General features: G+C 46.5%; 1 protein-coding gene across 1 annotated transcript in view; it reads left to right on the top strand.

The window, feature by feature from the left end:
• NRXN3 (neurexin 3) overlaps positions 1 to 20221 on the top strand; it is a 1814506-nt gene that overhangs the window by 39615 nt on the left and 1754670 nt on the right. The window contains 2 exon segments of the mRNA XM_030213725.1: positions 14222 to 14251; positions 18854 to 18865. Coding sequence (XP_030069585.1) covers positions 14222 to 14251; positions 18854 to 18865 — 42 coding nt within the window.

The following is a 20221-nucleotide window of genomic DNA, read 5'->3' as shown; positions in this document are numbered from 1 at the left end:
TCTCTTATTGATTTCTTTCCTTTCTACTTATCTTAACGATTAATTATTGCAAACCACCCAGGAAAGTAATTGATGGGTGGAATGTCAAGTCATATTAAACTTGAAAATGAAAACCTGCTCTACAAATCCCCAAATGGTTCAGGATTAGGGTGACTAAACACAAATCAGCTCTCTGTGGACACACCGAAAGAGTTTGCTCAATATAAGGTGACCATTCACCCACTGAACAGGCAGCTACGCTGATGAGAACTGTTGGCAAATGTCCTGTCCTATTTGGAGGTTAAAAATAAGTAGTACATGGAAATATTCAGGTTCTTGGACGGATCCAAACTTTTTGCACCTCGCTCTGGTCATACAGGGACTTGACGGTCCAAAAGAGGACGGCAGACATCACAGTCTGTAAAGTAAACAATGAGATTTGGGTTTAACCCAGGGGTGTAGCTAGGTGGGGCCACGGGGGCACGGGCCCCCACAGATTTAGTCCTGGCCCCCTCTACTTTCGACTCCCCTGCTGCTGGCGGGGGTCCCCAACCCCTGCCAGCCTTAGTCTTCTTCAGCGCCGGTCTCCTGCGTGTTCGCTGATCTGTGCTGTGTCCTGACATCCTGCACGTTCATGCAGGACGTCAGGACTTACAGCACAGATCAGCGAATGCGCTGAAGACTAAGGCTAGCAGGGGTTGGGGACCCCCGCCAGCAAAGGTATCTTGCGGGGGAGGGTCGTCAGTGGGGGGCTCCTTGGGCTCTGGACCCCCCTCCTGTCGAGGTCTGGCTACGCCCCTAACCATCTTATTCTTTATCTACATCAAGCTAAGATAATGCATCAGCCAATCCAGGGATCCCCCTCTCTCGCTGCTGTGGTACCTCATCCAGTCACACTGTTCATGTTGTTCTAGTCATGTTATTACACTTTCAGTGATCTCCCTCACTGCTATTACACCTCCCAATCCAATAATCCCCTCTCACTGCTGTGCTGTTTCACCCATCCAGTGACCCCTTCCTACTGGGTTACTATTACTTGATCCAATTGTCCCTTTGTCACTGCTAGTGCAACTCCTGATCCTGCAAATCCCCTCTTTCATTTCTGCGTTGCATTACCCCTTCCAGTGGTCACCCTGTCACTTCTGTTTTACATCACCTCATCCAGTGCCCCCCCCCCCCCCCCCGGTCGCTTCTGTGTTACTTCACCCTTCCGGTGGGCCCCTCTCTCACTGCAGTGTTGCTGTTCCATCCTATCTGATGGTTCCGTCTCTTCATTGACTATCCTGCTGTTTAGAGGATGGAACAAGCTTATAATGTTTCTGGGCTGAATTTCGGAACCAGCCAATCTGTAGGTGTTCCTGGACTGGGGAAGATTTCAGCCGCTGCCAGTCGTCTGTCTTGGAAATTGAAAGTTTTCTATTGAGTATTATTGTCTACAAATCTTCAGGCTTGCCGACTATCAATCTGCTTTCCTCTTTAGCCAGCACTAAGATTATGAGGAAGAGGAAGTCAGGGACGGAAATAAGAAAAGGGTTTGCAATCACATGGGGGAGGGGGAGAGATGTGAGAGGGATGAGGGAGTTGGGGAACTGGTAAGTTTGGGAAGCGAAGAAGGAGTGTTAGAAATGACGTGGAGAAAGGGGGATTTGTGTGACATGAGATGGCGGAGTTTGAGTGTTGTATGAGAAAGCTTGAGGGGCATGGGTGTGATGGAAGTGGAAAGTGGGAGGGAGGGAAGGAGGGAGGGGGAGAGAGATGGGAAATTAGGGGAGAAGCATGAGGGTGACAAAACAGAGAGAGGGATGTGAAACGTGAGGGAGGAGTGTGAGAGAGCTGGGTGAGAGTCATATGGGTTGCAAGCGAGAGGCATTTGAATTATAGGGGAGAAGGAGGGCTCTGAGAGATGAGAGACAAGAAGAAGACGGGGCATATGAGTGGTATCAGTGACACGAGGATGGGACTGGATGGAGAAACTGATTTTTCTTTCCTCAGTGGGTACAACTGGACCCCCTCCCCCTGATATTCAGCCGTGGTAGTTAGTGTTTGATTTAAATGCTGGCAACTGTGTTTTTTTTATATCGAGATATTCAGCACCGCTTACCAGATACTGGCTATCGCTGAATATCCGAGTATAACCTGACCCCTGGCAGTGATACTCAGACCAGTAGCTGGATAACTAACCAGATAAAATTAGGTCAGCCATTTTACTGGAATAATTTTATCCAGGTAGTTACCGGGTTTGTGGATGGAATATTGCGGTTAACTGGGTAACCTGAAACTCTATCCGGGCTGCGCATGTGACCGCCCAGCTCTATGCAGATACTGTTGGGGCGGTCAGAAAGGATTTTCACCGGCAGTGTCCAGATAATTCTGCTATAAATGCGGCCATGTGCCAAGCAAGTGAGTCTTATCTGGGATGGAGAAGTCCCGTTGAGTATCGACACATTTTTAAATGGAAAACTGTACTCCAGAAAACCTCGGGCCTGTGTGCGGCTGCAGGCACGCAGACAGTTTTCAGCTACGCATTCATTAGGAATAGGGGGTATGGGGTGCAGTCTGCAAGGGAAGGAGAGGCACAAGTGTACCAGAAAGAATTGATTAGCTGATCTGCAAGAATGCCAGCATTCTGTTGCCAGGTCTCAGCCTGTTTATAGATCAGTGATGACAGATTTTGAAGGAATAATTTCTCACGGCTCTGGTTGCTGATTATATTTTAAATTTAAATGAATAACTGTGACCTTGTGCAGTATCCTAGTTACTTGGGCTCTGTGGAGTAATTAGAGATTGCAGGTCACACTGAAGAGCTGGAGAAAAGCCACTGAGCTGTGAAACCAACCCACCACCTTCATTTTAAAGGGATATCGGTGACTCCACCCAGCTGTTGGGTCCCTCACATCCATCTCTGGCAGGGTCTCTAAACAGGACCCTTGCTTTTCCAAAAAGTGTAAGAAATTTAGCTTAGAGCTTCATCTGTAGGAAGAGTCAGAAAGACATGGTGGGTTGGTGGTGTAATTTATGGAAGGGTAGAGTCACACTTTGGGGGGGGGGGGGGGGGGGCTCTTGTGTTTGACAAGTAGGGGTCTGTTGTAGAGTGAATTGTGAAGTGGTTCCAGACTGTTGCATAAGGCAGTTAATGGGCAAAGATGGACTTTCTTTACGCTGTAGGTAAAACTAACAGTTTACGATAATTTTCCAAGAAGGGTAGTGCGGCCTAGAGCAGTGCTTCTCAACCCAGTCCCTGAGGCACACCTAGTCCTATCAGGATTTCAAGATATCCACAATGAATGTGCATGAGAGAGATTTACATACCAAGGAGGCAGATCTCATTGTGGATATCCTGAAAACCTGATGGGATTAGCTGAGCGTGAAGGACTGGGTTGAGGAGCACTTTTCTAAAAGTGATAATGTAGACCAGTGTTTCCTGAGTCGGTCCTGGAGAACCCCCTTGCCAGTCAGGTTTTCCAGATATGCACAATGAATATGCATGAAAGATTTGCATACAGTGGTGGCAGTGTATTCAAATCAAGTTCATGCATATTCATTGTGGATATCCTGAAAACCCAACTGGCAAGGGGGTGCTCCAGGACTGACTTGGGAAATACTGATGTGGACTGGCAGTAGGAAGAACCAAGGGCAGGCTTCTGTTTCTGTGAGTCTGACGTCCTGCAGGACGTCAGACTCACAGAAACAGAAGCCTGCCCTTGCAGATCAGCAACACGGCCGCGCCGGAGAAGAGGACTTTGGATGGTGGGGGTTGGAAACCCCTGCCAGCAAAGGTACCCGACGGCGGCAGGGGAGGGTTGGCAGCCGGAGGGGGGTCGAGAGAGTCGGGGGAGGGGGGGCCAGGGCCAAATCTATGGGGGCCCATGCCCCCGTGGCCCCACGTAGCTACGCCCCTGTGTATAAGTGCGCTAGGTGGGATTTTATAAGGTCGCACTTATGAGCTGTAGTTGTGTAACTGCAGTGGACGGCACCAGGATGGGCGTTCAGTTCTGGTCGCCATATCTCAAAAAAGATATAGTGGAATTAGAAAAGGTTCAAAGAAGAGCGACCAAAATGATAAAAGGGAATGGAACTCCTCTCATATGAGGAAAGGTTAAAGAGCTTAGGGGGCTCTTCAGCCTGAAAAAGAGACGGATGAGGTGAGATATGTTTGAGGTCTACATAATCCTGAGTGGTGTAGAACGAGTAGAAGTGAATTGGGTTTTTGCTTTCTACTCGTTCCCAAAGTACAAAGACCAGGGGACAGTCCAAGAAGTTACATGGAAGTTCTTTTAAAACCAATAGGAGGAAATATTTTTTCACTCTTTGCTGGAGGATGTGGTAACAGCGGTTAGCGTATCTGGATTTAAAAAAGGTTTGGACAGATTCCTGGAGGAAAAGTCCATAGTCTGCTATTAAGACAGACATGGGAAGGCCCTGGGATTTGTAGTATAGAGTATTGCCACGATTTGGGTTGTGATGATGTGTTGCAAGCAGGGACAGGGAGGAGCTTGTGAAGATCGAGGAAAAGATGGATGGTGCAGACTACAGACAGATCCTGGAGGAGAACCCGTTCCACCTCTCGGCAAGCCAATGATCCTAAGCACAAAGAAAAAGCCACAATGGAGTGGCTCAGCAAGGAGAAAGTGGATGTCCCAGAGTGACCCAGTCAAAGCCCAGAACTGAATCTAATAGAAATCTCTGGCAAGACTTAAAGACTGCAGACCACAGACCGTCACCAGTCAACTTGAAAGAGCCTGAGCTGGTCTACAAAGAAAAACGGGCAAAGGCTTCATTGTAGGAAGTTGGCAGACACTTATCCTGGAAGATTTATGGCTGTTATTCCTGCAAAAGGGGGGAATTTGCTAGCTATAAGTCAAGGAGCGTTAAAGACATCTGCAATCAAGACTTTATGGTTTCTTAGTCTGAATTACCTTTTGAAGAGCTCTAGAATTGGTTTTTTTTGAGGTTGAAAGTGCAGAATATGTTGTATATATCAGTGAAACAAACTCCTAGTTTAATACATTTTGAATTGTATTTTTACAGCGTAGAACTGAAAAATGTACCGCACCCTAATTACCCTTCACTACTAACCGAAGAACTTGTTGGAAAAGGCATGTCGTAAATGACATAGAGAACCTATACTGATTTCCGATTAGCCCCTGCTGTTACGTGTGACGTGTGATACACTCCTACTTGCGGATGAAAATCTTAAGAATGTAAGGTCTCCTTGGGGGTCCCAGATGGTGCAATAGATTAATATATTAACCTTTCACCTTTCAAGGCCTAGGGTTAGTGGGGAAATCAAGCGTCACAAGTGAAATGAGTTTGATTGTCTCTTAATTCAGTCCTGGCATTTGAAAAGCAGCAATGTGTAAAGACAGTTATCTCAGTCTGCCTGGGAAAAGGCTGCCGTAGGGCAGGAATGAGGTGTATTAGGAGAACTGTGTGACTGTGAGGCCCAGTAGTGGAAACTCAGGGAGTATTGAAGGACAGGAATGGGGTGCATTGGCAGAGCTGCTGGGGGAAGTCTCAGTTCTGGAATAGCATGGGGTGTTGAGGGCAGGAGTGAGGTGCATTTGCAGATCTCCTGGGGGGGGGGGGGGGAGGGAATCTCGGTACTGGATTAATAGGTGTATTGCGGGATAGGAGTGAGGTACATTAGCAGAGCTGTTTGGGGGAGTCTAGGTATTGGAATAGCAGGATGTGTTGGAAGGCAGAAGAGAGGTGCATTGGCAGAATTGCTGAAAGGAGTTTCACTGGAATAGCAATGGGTGTTACAAGACAGAATGAGGTGCATTGACAGAGTCTCAGTACTGGAATAGCAGGGGGTGTTGGAGGGCAGGAGTGAGGTACATTGGCAGATCTGTTTGAGGGAGTCTCGGTATTGGAATAGCAGGAGGTGATGCAGGACAGGAATGAGGTGCATTGACAGAGCTGCTGAGGGAAGGAGCCTCATAGTAACATAACATAGTAGATGATGGCAGATAAAGACTTGTATGGTCCATCCAGTCTGCCCAATAAGATAAACTCATTGCATATGGTATGAAGTGATACGTCCTATGTATATCCGATCTTGATTTATCCTTGCCATTTTTAGGGCATAGACATAAGTACATAAGTATTGCCATACTGGGACAGACCAAAGATCCATCAAGCCCAGCATCCTGTTTTCAACAGTGGCTAATCCAGGTCACAAGTACCTGGCAAGATCCCAAAACAGTATAGTACATTTTATGCTGCTTATTCTAGAAATAAGCAGTGGATTTTCCCCAAGTCCATTTTAATAATGGTCTACGGACTTTTTCTTTAGGAAGCCATCCAAACCCTTTTAAAACCCCGCTAAGCTAACTGCTTTTACTACATTCTCTGGCAAAGAATTCCAGAATATTTTTTTCTGATTCGTTTTAAATTTGCTACTTTGTAGCTTCATTGTGTGCCCTCTAGTCCTAGTATTTTTGGAAAGAGTAAACAAGTGATTCACGTCTAACCATAGAAGTCTGTCTGGCACTGGCCTAGTTCTAAAATTTCTGAAGTTGTTGTCAAAGCCCCTGAATAGCTCCACTCCAGCCCATTCAAATCTATTCAGTCTCGATCAGGGCACAGACCGTAGAAGTCTGCCCAGCACTGGCTTTCCTACCTAGTCACCCCTAAGCTTCTTTGGATCCATTCCTTCTGAACAGGATTCCTTTGTGTTTGCGTCCCACATTTTTGAATTCCGTTACAGTTTTCATGTCTATCACTTCTCGTGGGAGGGCATTCCAGGTATCTACCACCCTCTCGGTGAAAAAAATACTTCCTGACATTATTCCTGATTCGGCCCCCTTTGAACTTCAATTCATGCCCTCTGTTTCTACCACCGTCCCGTCTCTGTAAAAGGTTTGTTTGTGGATTAATACCTTTCAAACATTTGAACGTCTGTATCACATCACCCCTATTTTTCCTTTCCTCCATGGTACACATGCTTAGGTCAGTAAGTCTCTCCACGTACATCTTGCTACATAAACCCTCTACAATTTTAGTTGCCCTTCTTTGAACTGCTTCAAGTCTTTTTACATCCTTGGTGAGATAAGGCCTCCAAAACTGAACACAATACTCCACATGACTAATACAGGGGCAGGGCCGCTGAGAGATTGAACTGGGCCCGGAGCAAGGCCAGACCCGGGGCCCCCGCTGCTGCCCCCCCCCATTCGCTACCACTGTCGCCTCCTGTTCTCAGGCCGCTGGCGCTGCAGTCCCCAGTCTCCACCCACCCATCCCAGCCCCGTTGACAGCTCCCCTTCACTCACCGGTTTCTTTTCCTTTTCAGTTTCAGCTCTGTTTCTTTTTTGTCTCTTTCCTTTACCAGTGAATGTTTGAATACTTCTCCTTTACTGTGTATCCTTCTACCCCTTTCCCTTTTTCTGTCTTTCTTGTTTTCTTTTCATTCCTTTTCTCTCTCCTTATGAGCGCTCACTTCCACTTCTCATCCTCTTCCTCCAGCATTTGGTTCCCACATGTTCTCCATTACTCCTTTAGGTACTGTCTTCCTTTTCATTCTCTCTCCCTCTTGACACGCTCCCCATCTCTCCTTTCTTCCCCCCTCCCCATTGATCAGCAACTCTCTATCCACTGATTCCGCTTCCCTGTGGATAAGCATCTCCATCTCCCCAGTGGCATTCCGAGGGGCGCTGACACCCGGGGCGGATCGCTGATGCGCCCCACCCCCCCGGGTACAGCGCCCCCCCCCCGGGTGCACGCCGGTCAGCGTCGTTCGTTTCCGTGCTCCCTCTGCCCCGGAACAGGTTCCTGTTCCGGGACAGAGGGAGCATGGAAACGAACGACGCTGACCGGCGTGCAGCACCCCCCCAGCGACGTGCACCCCAGGCGGACCGCCCCCCCTTGGTACGCCACTGCACCTCCCTCTCGTCTCCGCTTCCTGTCCAGCATCTTCACCTCCCTCTCCTCTCCGCTTCCTGTCCAGTATCTCCACCTACCCCTCTTCTCTCCTGTCCCCTTCCAGTCCAGCATCTCCACCTCTTTCTCCTCCTCCTTTCCTGTCCAGCATCTCCACCTCCTTCCTCTCTCCTCTCCCCTTGGGGCCCAGCATCTGTTTGTTTATTAAGCTTAATATACTGCTTAAAGTATAAAGTACAAAGTGGTTTACATTATGATAAAATAATACCATTAACAGAACACAAACAATCAATCAATAGAAAAGCCTAAACCAAACAGAAGATCACATTGAATCCCATATATGCTTCATAATCAGATCTATTAAAAGATTAAAATACATCATTCAAAGTTATTACAAAATTATTATTTGCAGATCCTCAACAATGTAGCCATTATATCTTCTCCTCTTGGAAAGTCTGCCTAAAAAAAAAAGGTTTTTACAAAAACCTTGAATTTTTTTAACATCTGCCTCTTCCCAAACCTCTTTAGGCAGCTCATTCCAATAATACAGTGCCAACCCCAAAAATGGTCTCATAGAAGTACACAGTCATGCGACCGATATGGCACCATTAATCTATTCTCCTGCGATGAATGCGGAACTCCATTTAGAACATGGATATGGAGGCTGCTTCTGATAAAGTTCAGCATGAACCTCCCTCTCCATTCCAGTGTCTCCACCTTGTCCCTCCACTCTTCTCTCCCCTTCCGTTCCAGCATCTCTACCTCGTCCTCTCCTCCCCCTTCCAGTCCAGCCATCTCCATCTTTCTCTCCATTTCCCTCTGATCCAGTCCAGCTCCTGTACCTTTCTCTCCTCTCTCTTCCCTTCTTCTGGTCCATCATTTTTAATTCTCTCCCCACCTCCTTCCCCTCCCCTCAAACTTCCCTTCACAGCTCCTTCCTACTTGCTATGCTAATCAATAAATAAAAAGTAAAATTCTTTTTTCTACCTTTGTTGTCTGGTCAATTTGTTATTCTTATTGCATTGGTCCTAGTCTATGGTTTTGGTTTTCTTTTCTTGCCAGTGTAATCTGTCCATTTGATATTTATTTTTTCTCCATGTATATCATCCATCTCCCCTGTGTACCTGTCCGCTACCTATGTTCAGCATCTCCCCTCTCTATGTCCCTATCTTCAATCCATGTCCAGCATCTCCCCTCTCTGTGTCCCTATCTTCCCCTGTCCAGAATCTCTCTTCTGTGTCTATATTCCTCCCCCTATGTTCAGAATTGCCCCTCTGTATCCCTATCTCCCCATATCTATCATCACTCCTCAGTGCCCCTGCCCTGCTGTTCAGGATTGTCCCTGTTTCCTTATCCTCCTATGCCCAGCATTGCCCCTTTGTGTCCTTATCCTTCCTAGTATCTAACATCACTGCTGTGTACCTGTTCATACCCCCTCTCTGTAGCCAACATTGTCCTTCTGCATACCCACCCAATCCAACATCACCCATCTGTGCCCATGTTCCAATGCTCCCCCTTGCCCAGCATCTCCATTCTGTGTCCCTGGCCGTTTTCCCTGCTCTCTGTCCTTCAGCCACAACATGGTCTCTCTCTGGCCTATGCTTCACCCAATCCATCCCCATGTGGTTGAACATCTCTCTGTCTCTGTCCTCTCTGATTCAGCCCAGCATCTCTGCCCTTCTCTTCCATCCATTTCCCACAGGCTGGAATTTCTCCCTTGCATCCCCCCCCTCTATCCCCTGTTCCCTCACCCATAGTCCAGCATCGCTCTTCTCCTCCTCTTCCTCCTCCACATGTCCAGAACCTCAACCACTCCCTCTCCCCCCTCTTAGTGAATCCAGCACCAGCACCCCCACCAGTGAGTCCTGCACAACTTTCCTCCCCACATCCCCAGTGAGTCCAACACCAATCTTTCCATCCTCCCCTGTGACTCCAGTGCATTTCCCTTATGACCCCAGTGGGTGTAGCCCTCCTCCCTCAGTGACCCTTGTCCTTAGGCTTCAATTCTTTCTTTTAAAAAGTTAACACTTTCTTCACTTGCTGAACCTGAGACCTACTCACTACTGGGCTCAACTGTACCAGTTGGGATCAGGATTTTTCCACAATCAATCCCCTATGTATCAATGTTGGGGGATCATAACCTCGAATTTAGTGACCCGGATCCATAATTTACACCCAAATCTTGTAATTGGATTGCCCAATATTCTACTCCTGGTACTGGGCGTTAATTTAATGTTTGACATTGGGGTCAGTCGGTGCCATAGGATAACTTGGGTCAGGCCCCAGGTGTTGGTAGATGGCTTCACGAATCCACTCCTCTCTCCAGGCATCCATCTCACTCGTGTCCCACACCAACTGCTTCAAATACAAGTCTGCTCGACTCAGTCCAGAGCATGGAGATAGGCAGGTGTCTGTTTTTTCTTTGGCAAAACGTTGGTAACCCTAAGCATAGCAGAGTTTAAACAAGCTCCTGGAGGAAATATTTCTAAATTAATGCTAGCCAGGAAGACATGGGAAAGTCACTGCTTGTCATGGTTGTGGCCGTGCCCTTAAGTTCAGACCTACTGTTTCTCTGTATCTAGCTCTGTGACCTCTCCAGTCTGCCTTTTTCCCTATTGTTGTTCTTCCTGTAAGCCAAGCCTCGCTTTGGTTTCCCTGCTTCTGCTTCATTTCCTACTTGTGACATCATCAGCCTACTCCTTTATAAGGACCCAGGGAGCTTTCCTTTGTTGCCTTTGCAAGAGGTCTCTTAATCTTGTGTTATCTGTTTAGCCCGTTCCAGAATCTGGTTCCAGAGAAGTCTGTTCCAAAATCCTGTTCCAGCCAAGCCTGCTTGAGAATCCTGAATCCTGTTCCAGCCTTGTTTGTTGTCTTGCTTCTGTTATTCTTGTTGCCTTGCTCCTACCCTGTCTTGCCTGTCTAGTTGTGCTTTGTCTTGTCTTTTTCAGTCTAGTCCTGTCCGGATCCAGTCCTTGCCTTGTCCTTGTCTTGCTCTTTTCTGGACCCAGTTTTAATCTACTTCCGTGTTTTGCCTTGTCTTGCATTTCTGGGTCCCAGTTCCAAGTCTTGCCTTGTCCTGTCTGGGTTCCAGTTCTGGCCCTTGCCTTCTTTTCCTTGCCTCATCTGGATCCATTTCTTGTGTTGTCCATTGTGTTTAGTTACCTCTGTCCTGCCTTGTTGAAGTCTGTTAGTTAATCCTAGTCCAGTCTGTTCTGATTCCTGCCTGTGCCAGCCCTGGTGATTTGTCTGCCAAAGCTCCGGCTTTGGTCCAAGGGCTCACCATTCTTGACAGTTGTGATACTGCTTTAGTTAGCAAATGAACTGATCTCTTCTTTGGGATCCTGCCAGGCTTGGTATGATCCATACAGCACATCTTATGTTCTTACCCTCTTAACTACATGCTAAGAACTGAGTCCATAGATTATCCTGTCTCCAATGGGGAATAACAGAAAGGATCTTTCTGACCGAGGACTCCTATAAGACGTAACAGGGGTGTAACTTCCTAGAATGGTCTTTCTGCCTCTTTAAATGCAGTTGAAAGAAATGGGAGCTTGGAAAACGTTGCCTTTATCAGAGTATGCCCTTTCACAGATGTCAGTTTTATGCTGGACGGGTTTGATGTTAATTCTTCACAAAGCTCCCATTTCATCTGACATTTCTTGTAGATACCCACCACTGTGTATCTCTGATTATTCCTCTAAATCCAGATTAATCGGGTAGGACATTGTCTCACCAGCCCTGTGTTAGGTCTTGTAGCTCTCTAATCCCTGCAGCTGCTGGTCTTCACTTTTGAGCAAACTCTTTCCTTTGTTCCTAGAGCTATATGGGGGGGAGGAGGGGATGAATTGGTGGAAAATATATTAACTAAAGTTGATGTCTGATACATCTTCATCTCAGCTCCCAGTGGAATAATAGCCCTGGCCTAAACAGCACATCCTTGTTTATGATTTCTGAAATATATTTCTTTTTAATTTAAAATACTCTTCTGTCATTCCAGTTTATTTCAAAATTTTATCTTCATTCTATATTGGAAAGTGTATTTCAGGATTGTCCATAAATCTTTTCCCCCTTTGAGAGAGAAAGATGGCCGCCAACCATGTTTCTTTGCATTCTTCCTGAATCCTGTCCCATAATGCTCTTGCTGAAATTCCAGCTTTCAAGACTTACAGGACCTGGATTAGAACATCTCAGGACCTTGTTGGCACTGGGCTCTCTAGGTGGCCTTTGTGAGGTTGCTCTGTGATTGCAGGATTTTGTTGACAGAATATTTGTATCTGCTTAAGTATATTTCACAAAATATGCCATAAAACCAAACTGCACTGAGAAATAGGAAACTGCAGAAAGACTGAACATATGACAGATTTGGGCTGAGAGTCACAGAACAGCTACAAACAGGCATTAGCAGAAGGGATCCCTTCTGTGCAGTGCAAGGAACACTCTGAGACTGGTGCATGCCGCTGAGACACTGGGATGTAGGATGATTTTAATGTGGAAACTGGTGACTGTTCAGAGGGGATTCCTCTACTCTGGACCCAGTTCATGCTGCTGTGCTCAGAGCCATTTTCTCAATCTCCATTGCATTCTGGGGTTTTTGGCATCAATTTCTACAACAGGTATAGCTTTACACGTGGGATAAGTTTTTAAGAACCAAGAAGACATCAGCCTGTCTGTAAGGCTCTGTTGTCATCTCATAGTCCACTAGGCATGACCCACCCAACAAGGTCAAACATAGTACATTGTAGAAAAAGTACCAGGATCCTGGCATGTGATGATATGATTTCTGTTGTGTATCTGAGCAGGGGTCAGCGATGCCAAGTTACCCAGTTCCAAGTTGGAGATTTTGAGGCAGTCCTGGATTTCTGACTGCTCCTTCCCGCTGCATTATGGGACTTGCAGCACCGACATCAACAGGCAGGGTCAGGCACTACAAATCCTACGCTGCTTTGGGATGTAAATCTAAATCCTGGACTGGCCGAAAAGTCTCCAGCTTGGAACTGGGTAACTTGCTATCGCTGCAGGGTCGAAGAGTCCATCCGTCCTCTTCAGCTTTGTGGACCTGGTCTGGACATTTTAAAATATGGTATAAAAGAGAGAGGGAGCAAAGCACAAAAAAGCCAAGAAACAAAACAAAAAGCACCAAGGGCCTTCAAAAAAAGGGGAAATAAAGGCTTTAATCGTATACGTTGGGTCCATTTTAGTATTGTTTCATCAACGTATACGGTTAAAGCCTTTATTTCCCCTTTTTTTGAAGGCCCTTGGTGCTTTTTGTTTTGTTTATGGACATTTTAAAACCCAGTTTTAGGCATTCCTGGTAGTCTGTCCTGACTTTTCTCAATGCTAAACAGCAGGCCTACAGAAGAGATGGGAGTTAACATGTGAGCAGTATATTTCAGGTCTTGCTAAAGTGAGAATCCAGTCCTGCTTCTTCTAAATTCCATACCCTTGTGTTCTGTGCACATTGCCCTGCAGCCTCGATTGAAGTAGAAATTTAAAAAAAAACAGGCCTGGCATTAGGTTGACAATACTCTGTAAGTTAAACCTCTCCCTGGAATGATCTTTGCAGAGATACTAACCTCCCCCTTTTACAAAGCCACATGGCAGCGCCAACGCAGTCCATTTACTTTAAATGGGGGGTATGTCTGTATTACCGCACTGGCAGCCTCTAGCGTGGCTTTGTAAAAGAGGGGGAGGGGTGGATAAGTTATCCAGTTCTAGGCTGGAGGTTTTAGAAAAGTCCTGGATGTCTGGCCAACTATCCTGATGCATTATGGGACCTGCAGCACTGATTTCAATGGGCAGGGTCAGGCACTACAAATCCCAGACTGCTCTGGGATGAAAGTTCCAAACCAGGACTGACCAAAAAGTCTCCAGCCTGGAAATGGGTCACATGGTATCTCCAGTGGCGTAGCCAAGGGTGGGCCCAGGTGGGCCCAGGCCCACCCACTTTGGGCTCAGGCCCACCCAGTAGCAGCACAACTATGATGTGGCTGGCAGGGATTCCCAAGCCCCACCAACCGCCTATGCGGAAACAGGATGTTGCATCAGAGGGAAGGCTTAAAAGGAATGTGGGGGAGGGGAGATGTTTGAGAGACCGTATGGCATGCAGACGAGAGAGGGAGAAACCAAATCACTTGTGGGACAGGGTGGACTTCTGCCCACCCATCTTGAGCCCAGGCCCACCCAAAATTGGGTGTCTAGCTACGCCCCTGGGTATCTCTGTTCTGGAATGTTGCCGCTGGTCTCCCTGTCCTACTGAGCGGAGACTGCAGGGGGGATATAGGAGCTCCTGGGTCATGTTATGTACCAGCTCTCTGTCTCCCCCCTTTCTTTCTCACTTCTGTCTTTCTCTTTCTGTTTCTCAAAGGCCTTTCGCATCTGATGATGAGTGAACAAGGTATGCCTCTTTCATCTGCTCGCTTCTCCGCCTCCTCCCCACACCTTCATTCCCCTCCATCTTACGCTTGGTCAATGCCATTCGATTTCACATTTTTCTGCTCTCTGCCTGGCATATTTTGAAGAGCGATGCCTGAGGATGGATTTTCAATTTTGATGTCAATATATATATATATATATATGCATATGTATGTTTCCTATATATTTTTATTACCTTGGGTCGCTTTTGGAGAGATCGTGGTTGGACGTGTTGTGAGAGTGAAGCAGTCATACTCGTGCACAAGCTGTAATGAAGCATGACGATGAAGTATTTTTTTTTCGAGTGGGGTGGGGCGTCTTTTATAAGCCCTCCCTACCCCCCCTCTCTCTAATGATGTACTTCCACTTATCAATGCTGAGGCTCTCTGTTTGCCTTATTATTTTGTTTTATACTTTTAAGCGAATCATGAGAACATGCTTTTGTCATGGTTGCTGGACGCTTTCTCATTATACAGCCCAGAGGAGACCAGAGAAATGTCACATCTGCACCTAAAAGCAATTCAGAGATGTAGGTGAGCCGTGCCAAGGCGACCACAAATGTGTCTTTAAGGCTAGGGCTATGGCCCATGTGGCACCTTAAATAGCAAGGGCCGCACCGGGGCTCAGACGGGGGAAAGTTAACCTTAAGCAAGGTGGATGTGGATCTCAACAGTCATGTGTTTTTCCTGGTGATAGTTATTCTGCGGTAAAAATGAAAGCTTTTTGCTGCCTGTGGAAGCTCTGTCATTTCTAGTTCAATCGGTTGGTTAAAATCGTGTGTTTAGGTGCTGCATTACTGCAGAGAGAAGAAGGACTGGGAAGCTCAGGATCTCATTTTGTAGCTGACATCAGTGAATACAGGGACCGTCACTGACTCATGAGGTTGGCTACAGAGACGACATGTACTGAGCTCTGCACTACATTCTCGTTCTTTAGTAACTGAATATACAAAAAGGTATTTTCGCCAATGCCCTCCATAGGTCTGAGCTGGCAAAGAGAGTGCCACATCCAGGCTTCATTGATACACAGGGGCTCTTCAGTGAAGAAGCACTTTCAGTAATGCATCAGTAAAGCAAGTTATAGATGTCAGTTTTTCCATCTGTGACATTGATTGAGAACCTGGAAAACTTTACAGTCATCAACAGAAGGAAGAGGGAGTGAAAGGGCCACATTGCAGCGATAGAGGGACATCCTGGAAGTAAATATACCACAGTGCAGGAAGAATAAGAGGAACATCCTGAAAACGAATGGGTCAGAGGTGGGCAGCCTCGGTCCTCGAGGGCTGCAACAGTCAGATTTGCAGGATTTTCCCAATGAATATGTATGAGATGTATTTGTAAGCACTACCGCCATTGTGTGGAAATAGATTGCAGGCATATTCATTGGGGAAATCCTCAAAACCCGACTAGGTTGCAGCCTTGAGGACTGAGATTGCGTACCCCTGGTGTAGGAAGGGAGAGAGGAGCATCTTGGGAGTGAAAGAGCCACAGTGTGGAAGCTGGGAGAGGGGCATCATGGGAGTGAACATACAACCAAGGCGGTTTAATGACAGGAGATGGCACGATGTCACAAGACTGAAGCCGGTCTCCACCCAAGGAGGTTTTAATTCTCCCAATGCAGCCGCTGCCATTTTGGTACACCCAAACCAATGACATTGATATGGCAACAAGCTCTGCTTTCTGGCTTCAGCCCACATAATGGGCCAGATAGGCTCTTGCCATCTCCTGTTATCAAACCTCCTTGCAAACCACAGCGCAGGAAGTAATAGAGTGGCATCCTGGGAGTGAATGGGCCGCAGTGTGGAAGCTAGAAGAGGAACATTATGGGATTGAATATACTAAAATTCAGAAAGTGATAGAGCTGCTTTGCCAGAATTTATACCACTAACCCTGCTGTATGCAGGGCTCAAGTAAAGGAATCTAAACCTTGCCGAATGCGCTGGGGTGAAACCAGGACTGGCTCTGCCGACCTGGAGTCTAGAATTATCACTTGTCACTCTTGCAGCAGCAGCCCCCCATGTGGGTGATTCTTATTATTGAAAGACCCAGGGTATGGCCTGCTTGAGCTAAAAGCCCTCGATGAAATCTTTGCCTGAGAGAACACCAGCAGGACATGCAGACCTGTAGGACACTAAATAAGATAACCTTTGTGTTCCTCAAGACAGGGCTTCCTTCAAGGACAGGCAGTGATGATGGGCCACAGGATGCATGAACTGTAGGGCACTTTTGTGACAAGGTCACAGGCAGATATACATCCCCCCTCCCTGAGAGGCAGTAGGCAAGGGTCGACCTCCTTGCTCAAGGACATAAGGAACTGGTCTTCGAAGTTCTTGCCCGAGCTGATTTTAGGAGGAAGTCACTGAGGCAGAGCTGGACACCTTCGTGTTTAATGCTGGTCCTGGGCTTTGTCAACGGAGAAACTTGAGGGAGACTGATTAACAAGAAGTGATCCACTGAGCACAATCTGTAGGTCATCTGGCTACTAATTCCGGAATTATCGGGGACATCATGATCACACAAACCATGGTAACACAGATTCTGATTAGCTGTTGCCTTATAACAGACTAATTGAATGAACCCTCAGATCACAGAACATGGAAACTCTATTGCTTTAATGAGATGCACTGCCCTTCATGTCGGGATTGTATTAACCCATTCCCCAACCATCCAAACAGGACTGATTTGAATTAAAAACGATGCCCATCTCTGTGCACTTCCTTGACACAACAATGGTGAACACACCATAGACCCTTGGTGACCTACAACCCAAGGTCGCAGAGTCACATGATAGGAGCAGAGTGTTGAGGATTGAAAAATATGGCTGCCGATTTTATCTTCAACCCTGATCACACTGACATTGAAGGTAGGACGAACGGACAAGACTTTGGAGGGACACCTGTTTTCAGATTCCAGGGCCTCCAGAGACCTGCAGAAGCTGTAGGAAGGTAGGAGAGTTCACACAAGTTACAGCGGTACTACTGTATCACACCCAAGTCATTTCCCAAAAGAGATTGATATAGTATCACATGTGGCATACAGGGAAATATGGACTTGCAAGTAATCCGTGACAGAAAGAATATTAACCAGCAAAGGCCAAAGTAGTACCTGCTTTCTGTGTGATCCCATTATACAGCATTTCACTGTAGGAAAAGTGCATTTAGTGATATCATCACATTGACTTATTGAATGCCGAAAGTGACCGGTCAGGAGTTCAGGTCGTGTTTGCTCTTCTGAAGTAGCTGAATGAAAGGATTAATTGGAGAAGGGAAAGAGAGGATAATCTGAGGAGGCTGTTAGGGAGTGGGAGGGGACGTTAGGGATGAAAAAGGGAGGAGATCAGTCTGGGAACAAATGATCAAATCAGTGTATATGTGTGAGTGAGAGGGGAAGGACATCGGTGCCAGGGGTGTGAGTGAGGTGGTATCACAAACGAGAATAGTAAGCAAGGGCAATGCCACCCCTCGACTTGGAGCTGAGGCACGCGATACCCCCCACTCCTAATTCCCGATCCTTCCTTTGTCCCAGTGTATTCTGCTAGTCCCTGGTGAAAGCAAAATGAGAAGTCCCACATTTATCGAGGTATATCATCACAACAAAGATATTTATTTGCCTGCCAATTCAGCTCGGTATGTGTGGGTGGATCTGAAGTATGTTTGTGTGTGCGAGCGTGCATTAAACACAGATTTGTTTATGAAGTCTTAAATTTTTAACAACACACTTCTCATTAGTGCAGAGAGATTTCATAGCAGAACATGAAATAAATAATTACTTTCCAGATAGAAGGGAAAGAGTTGATGGGATGATATCACCAAACTTCTTTTTTCCTGTAGTTTGCAACATGGTTTAGCACAGTCAATAAAGATACAGGTCTCCTGCAGTGGCCATGTTCCCTACACACCCAGAAATGGACTAGCCTGCTGTTGGCCACCTGCCCATCGTATGGCATCGCTATCTTCTAGAATGACCTTCACTGTCAGTCCATATATCAGATATAGACATGTAGGAATTGTGAACGATTACCTAGATTAGGACCCTCTCCAGCACTTGACAAGGCTACGTGAGGCTCTTCAGATGCGAATCTTTTTAGATAACATTATTGTGACTTTCTCTTTCCAACGATTCCCACTGCTGACAAAGTCCGAAGAAGGCCTTCTACACCCTAGCAGTGTTTAGTTTCTGCTCGGCCTCCTGGGACTGTCCTTCCCTTTCTTTCCCACTTTCCCTCTGCCCATATCTCTCCTCTCCTCATGCTCACAGTCGAGCTTGGCTTGCATTGCTGTTTGTTTGTTTTTTGAAGTTCTGCATGCTGCATTTGTGTTCACTGCCGGACACAAATGAAAATGGCCGGCAAATCAAACCAGTCTGTGTTTTTGCCGGGGACTTGTTTTCTCCCAGGATTTGCATGCTTGTCGTGTGCTGTGTTCATTGTTCCGTGTGCCACTGTTGATATTTTAGTGGGTGTGTTTTCTTTGTGGGTGTAATGTCCTCCTGATTTTGTTATCCTTCTTCTGTTCTCTGTCCGCTCTCCGCGGTGGAATCCATGCTCTCTCTCCCGTTTGTCTGGATCTCCATCACAATTCCTATAGGTAGAAGTAAAGGTACAGACCTGCTTATGCTTCTTAAACTTGGTTCACTTGGGATTTGGGGGGGGGGGGGGGTTGGGATTCTTGTTTATTTTGGGATTCTTGTTTACTGAAATGATGCTTGTGTCATTATTGTTATATGAAATGTGGTGTATTGCAGTGGTGCTCAGACTGGTCCCCAGGCCCCATCTAGCCAGTTGCATTTTCAGGCTATCCCTCATAAATATGCATGAGATTTCATTGTCATACTTTGGAAGCAGAGCATGCAAAAATGTGTCATGCATATTCATTAGGGATAGCCTAGAAGCCCAGCCAGCTTGTGAAGATTTTGAAAATTTCACTGCTCACCTTTCCAAGCTGAAACTGATTTTCATTTACACACACAGGAGCCAGATCCCTGCCCCGTAGAGCCTACAGTCTAGGTTTTTGTATGTGAAGCAGTGGAGGGTTCAAGGCACAAGGAAACATCAGTGGGATCTTACTCCTGGCTCCCTTGTTTTAACCACCAGTTTGAGCGCCACTGATCTATAAAGTTGGGTAACCAACAAGCGCCGTGAACGTCTCTTCGGTTTACTGCAGGGCTTCTGTACACTTGTGGTTGCATCTTCCTCAAGGGTCACGCAAACAGTCCAGAGATGTGGTAGGTAAAGCCTGGACTGTCTTGTATGACCTGGAACATGTTAGCAGCTCTGATCTAAGCTTCTCTCAGAACATTTTAGCTTTCTCTAACAGCTTGGCCTCGATTACTCGGGTGACAATTCCTGTTCTAGCAGCCTGAAGGGGGTTGACTTCCAGTCCTCAATGGCCTTTACTGTCCTCCAAGTTCAGGATACAACTTACAGAACATTGGAGACCAGATTTTCTCTGTTTCGCTTTGAGGGTCTGGTGACAGTATTGACCTGTTTATCTAGGGTTACGATATTTGTGGAGACAAAAGAGAGGACAGAAAAGTAAAATGGTTCCTGCCTTTGCCTCCCCCATCCCCCACATGGTACACAGTCACCTTGTCCTCTGCCTATTACCATTTTCTAGTCTTTTCTGAACTACATCCTATGCGGGTGTCAAACTTGCACCTTATAATCCTCCAGGAAGATACATTTTTTTTTAAGGCAGGCACAGACGTAGAAGGTTTTACTCGGGGAGGGATAGGCTTTGGGGCTTGGGGTTTTGGCTATGCTGTTTTGCAGGGTGTGTTAATCCAGCTCCTGAAATCGGCCACAAATTCCCAGAGAAGCTCCCAGTTGTAACAACATCTCCCCGACCTCTCGCCCATGGGACCGGTTATACATTTGGATTCTTTAAAAAAAATTAACATTTTTAGAATGTATGAAAAAGGATCAAAGACAAATATGGCCCTTAAAGAAACCACAG

The sequence above is a fragment of the Microcaecilia unicolor genome, chromosome 9 (assembly GCF_901765095.1).
Source record: "Microcaecilia unicolor chromosome 9, aMicUni1.1, whole genome shotgun sequence".
NCBI classification, from domain to species: domain Eukaryota; kingdom Metazoa; phylum Chordata; class Amphibia; order Gymnophiona; family Siphonopidae; genus Microcaecilia; species Microcaecilia unicolor.
This window is presented reverse-complemented; position numbering and strand designations above follow the sequence as displayed.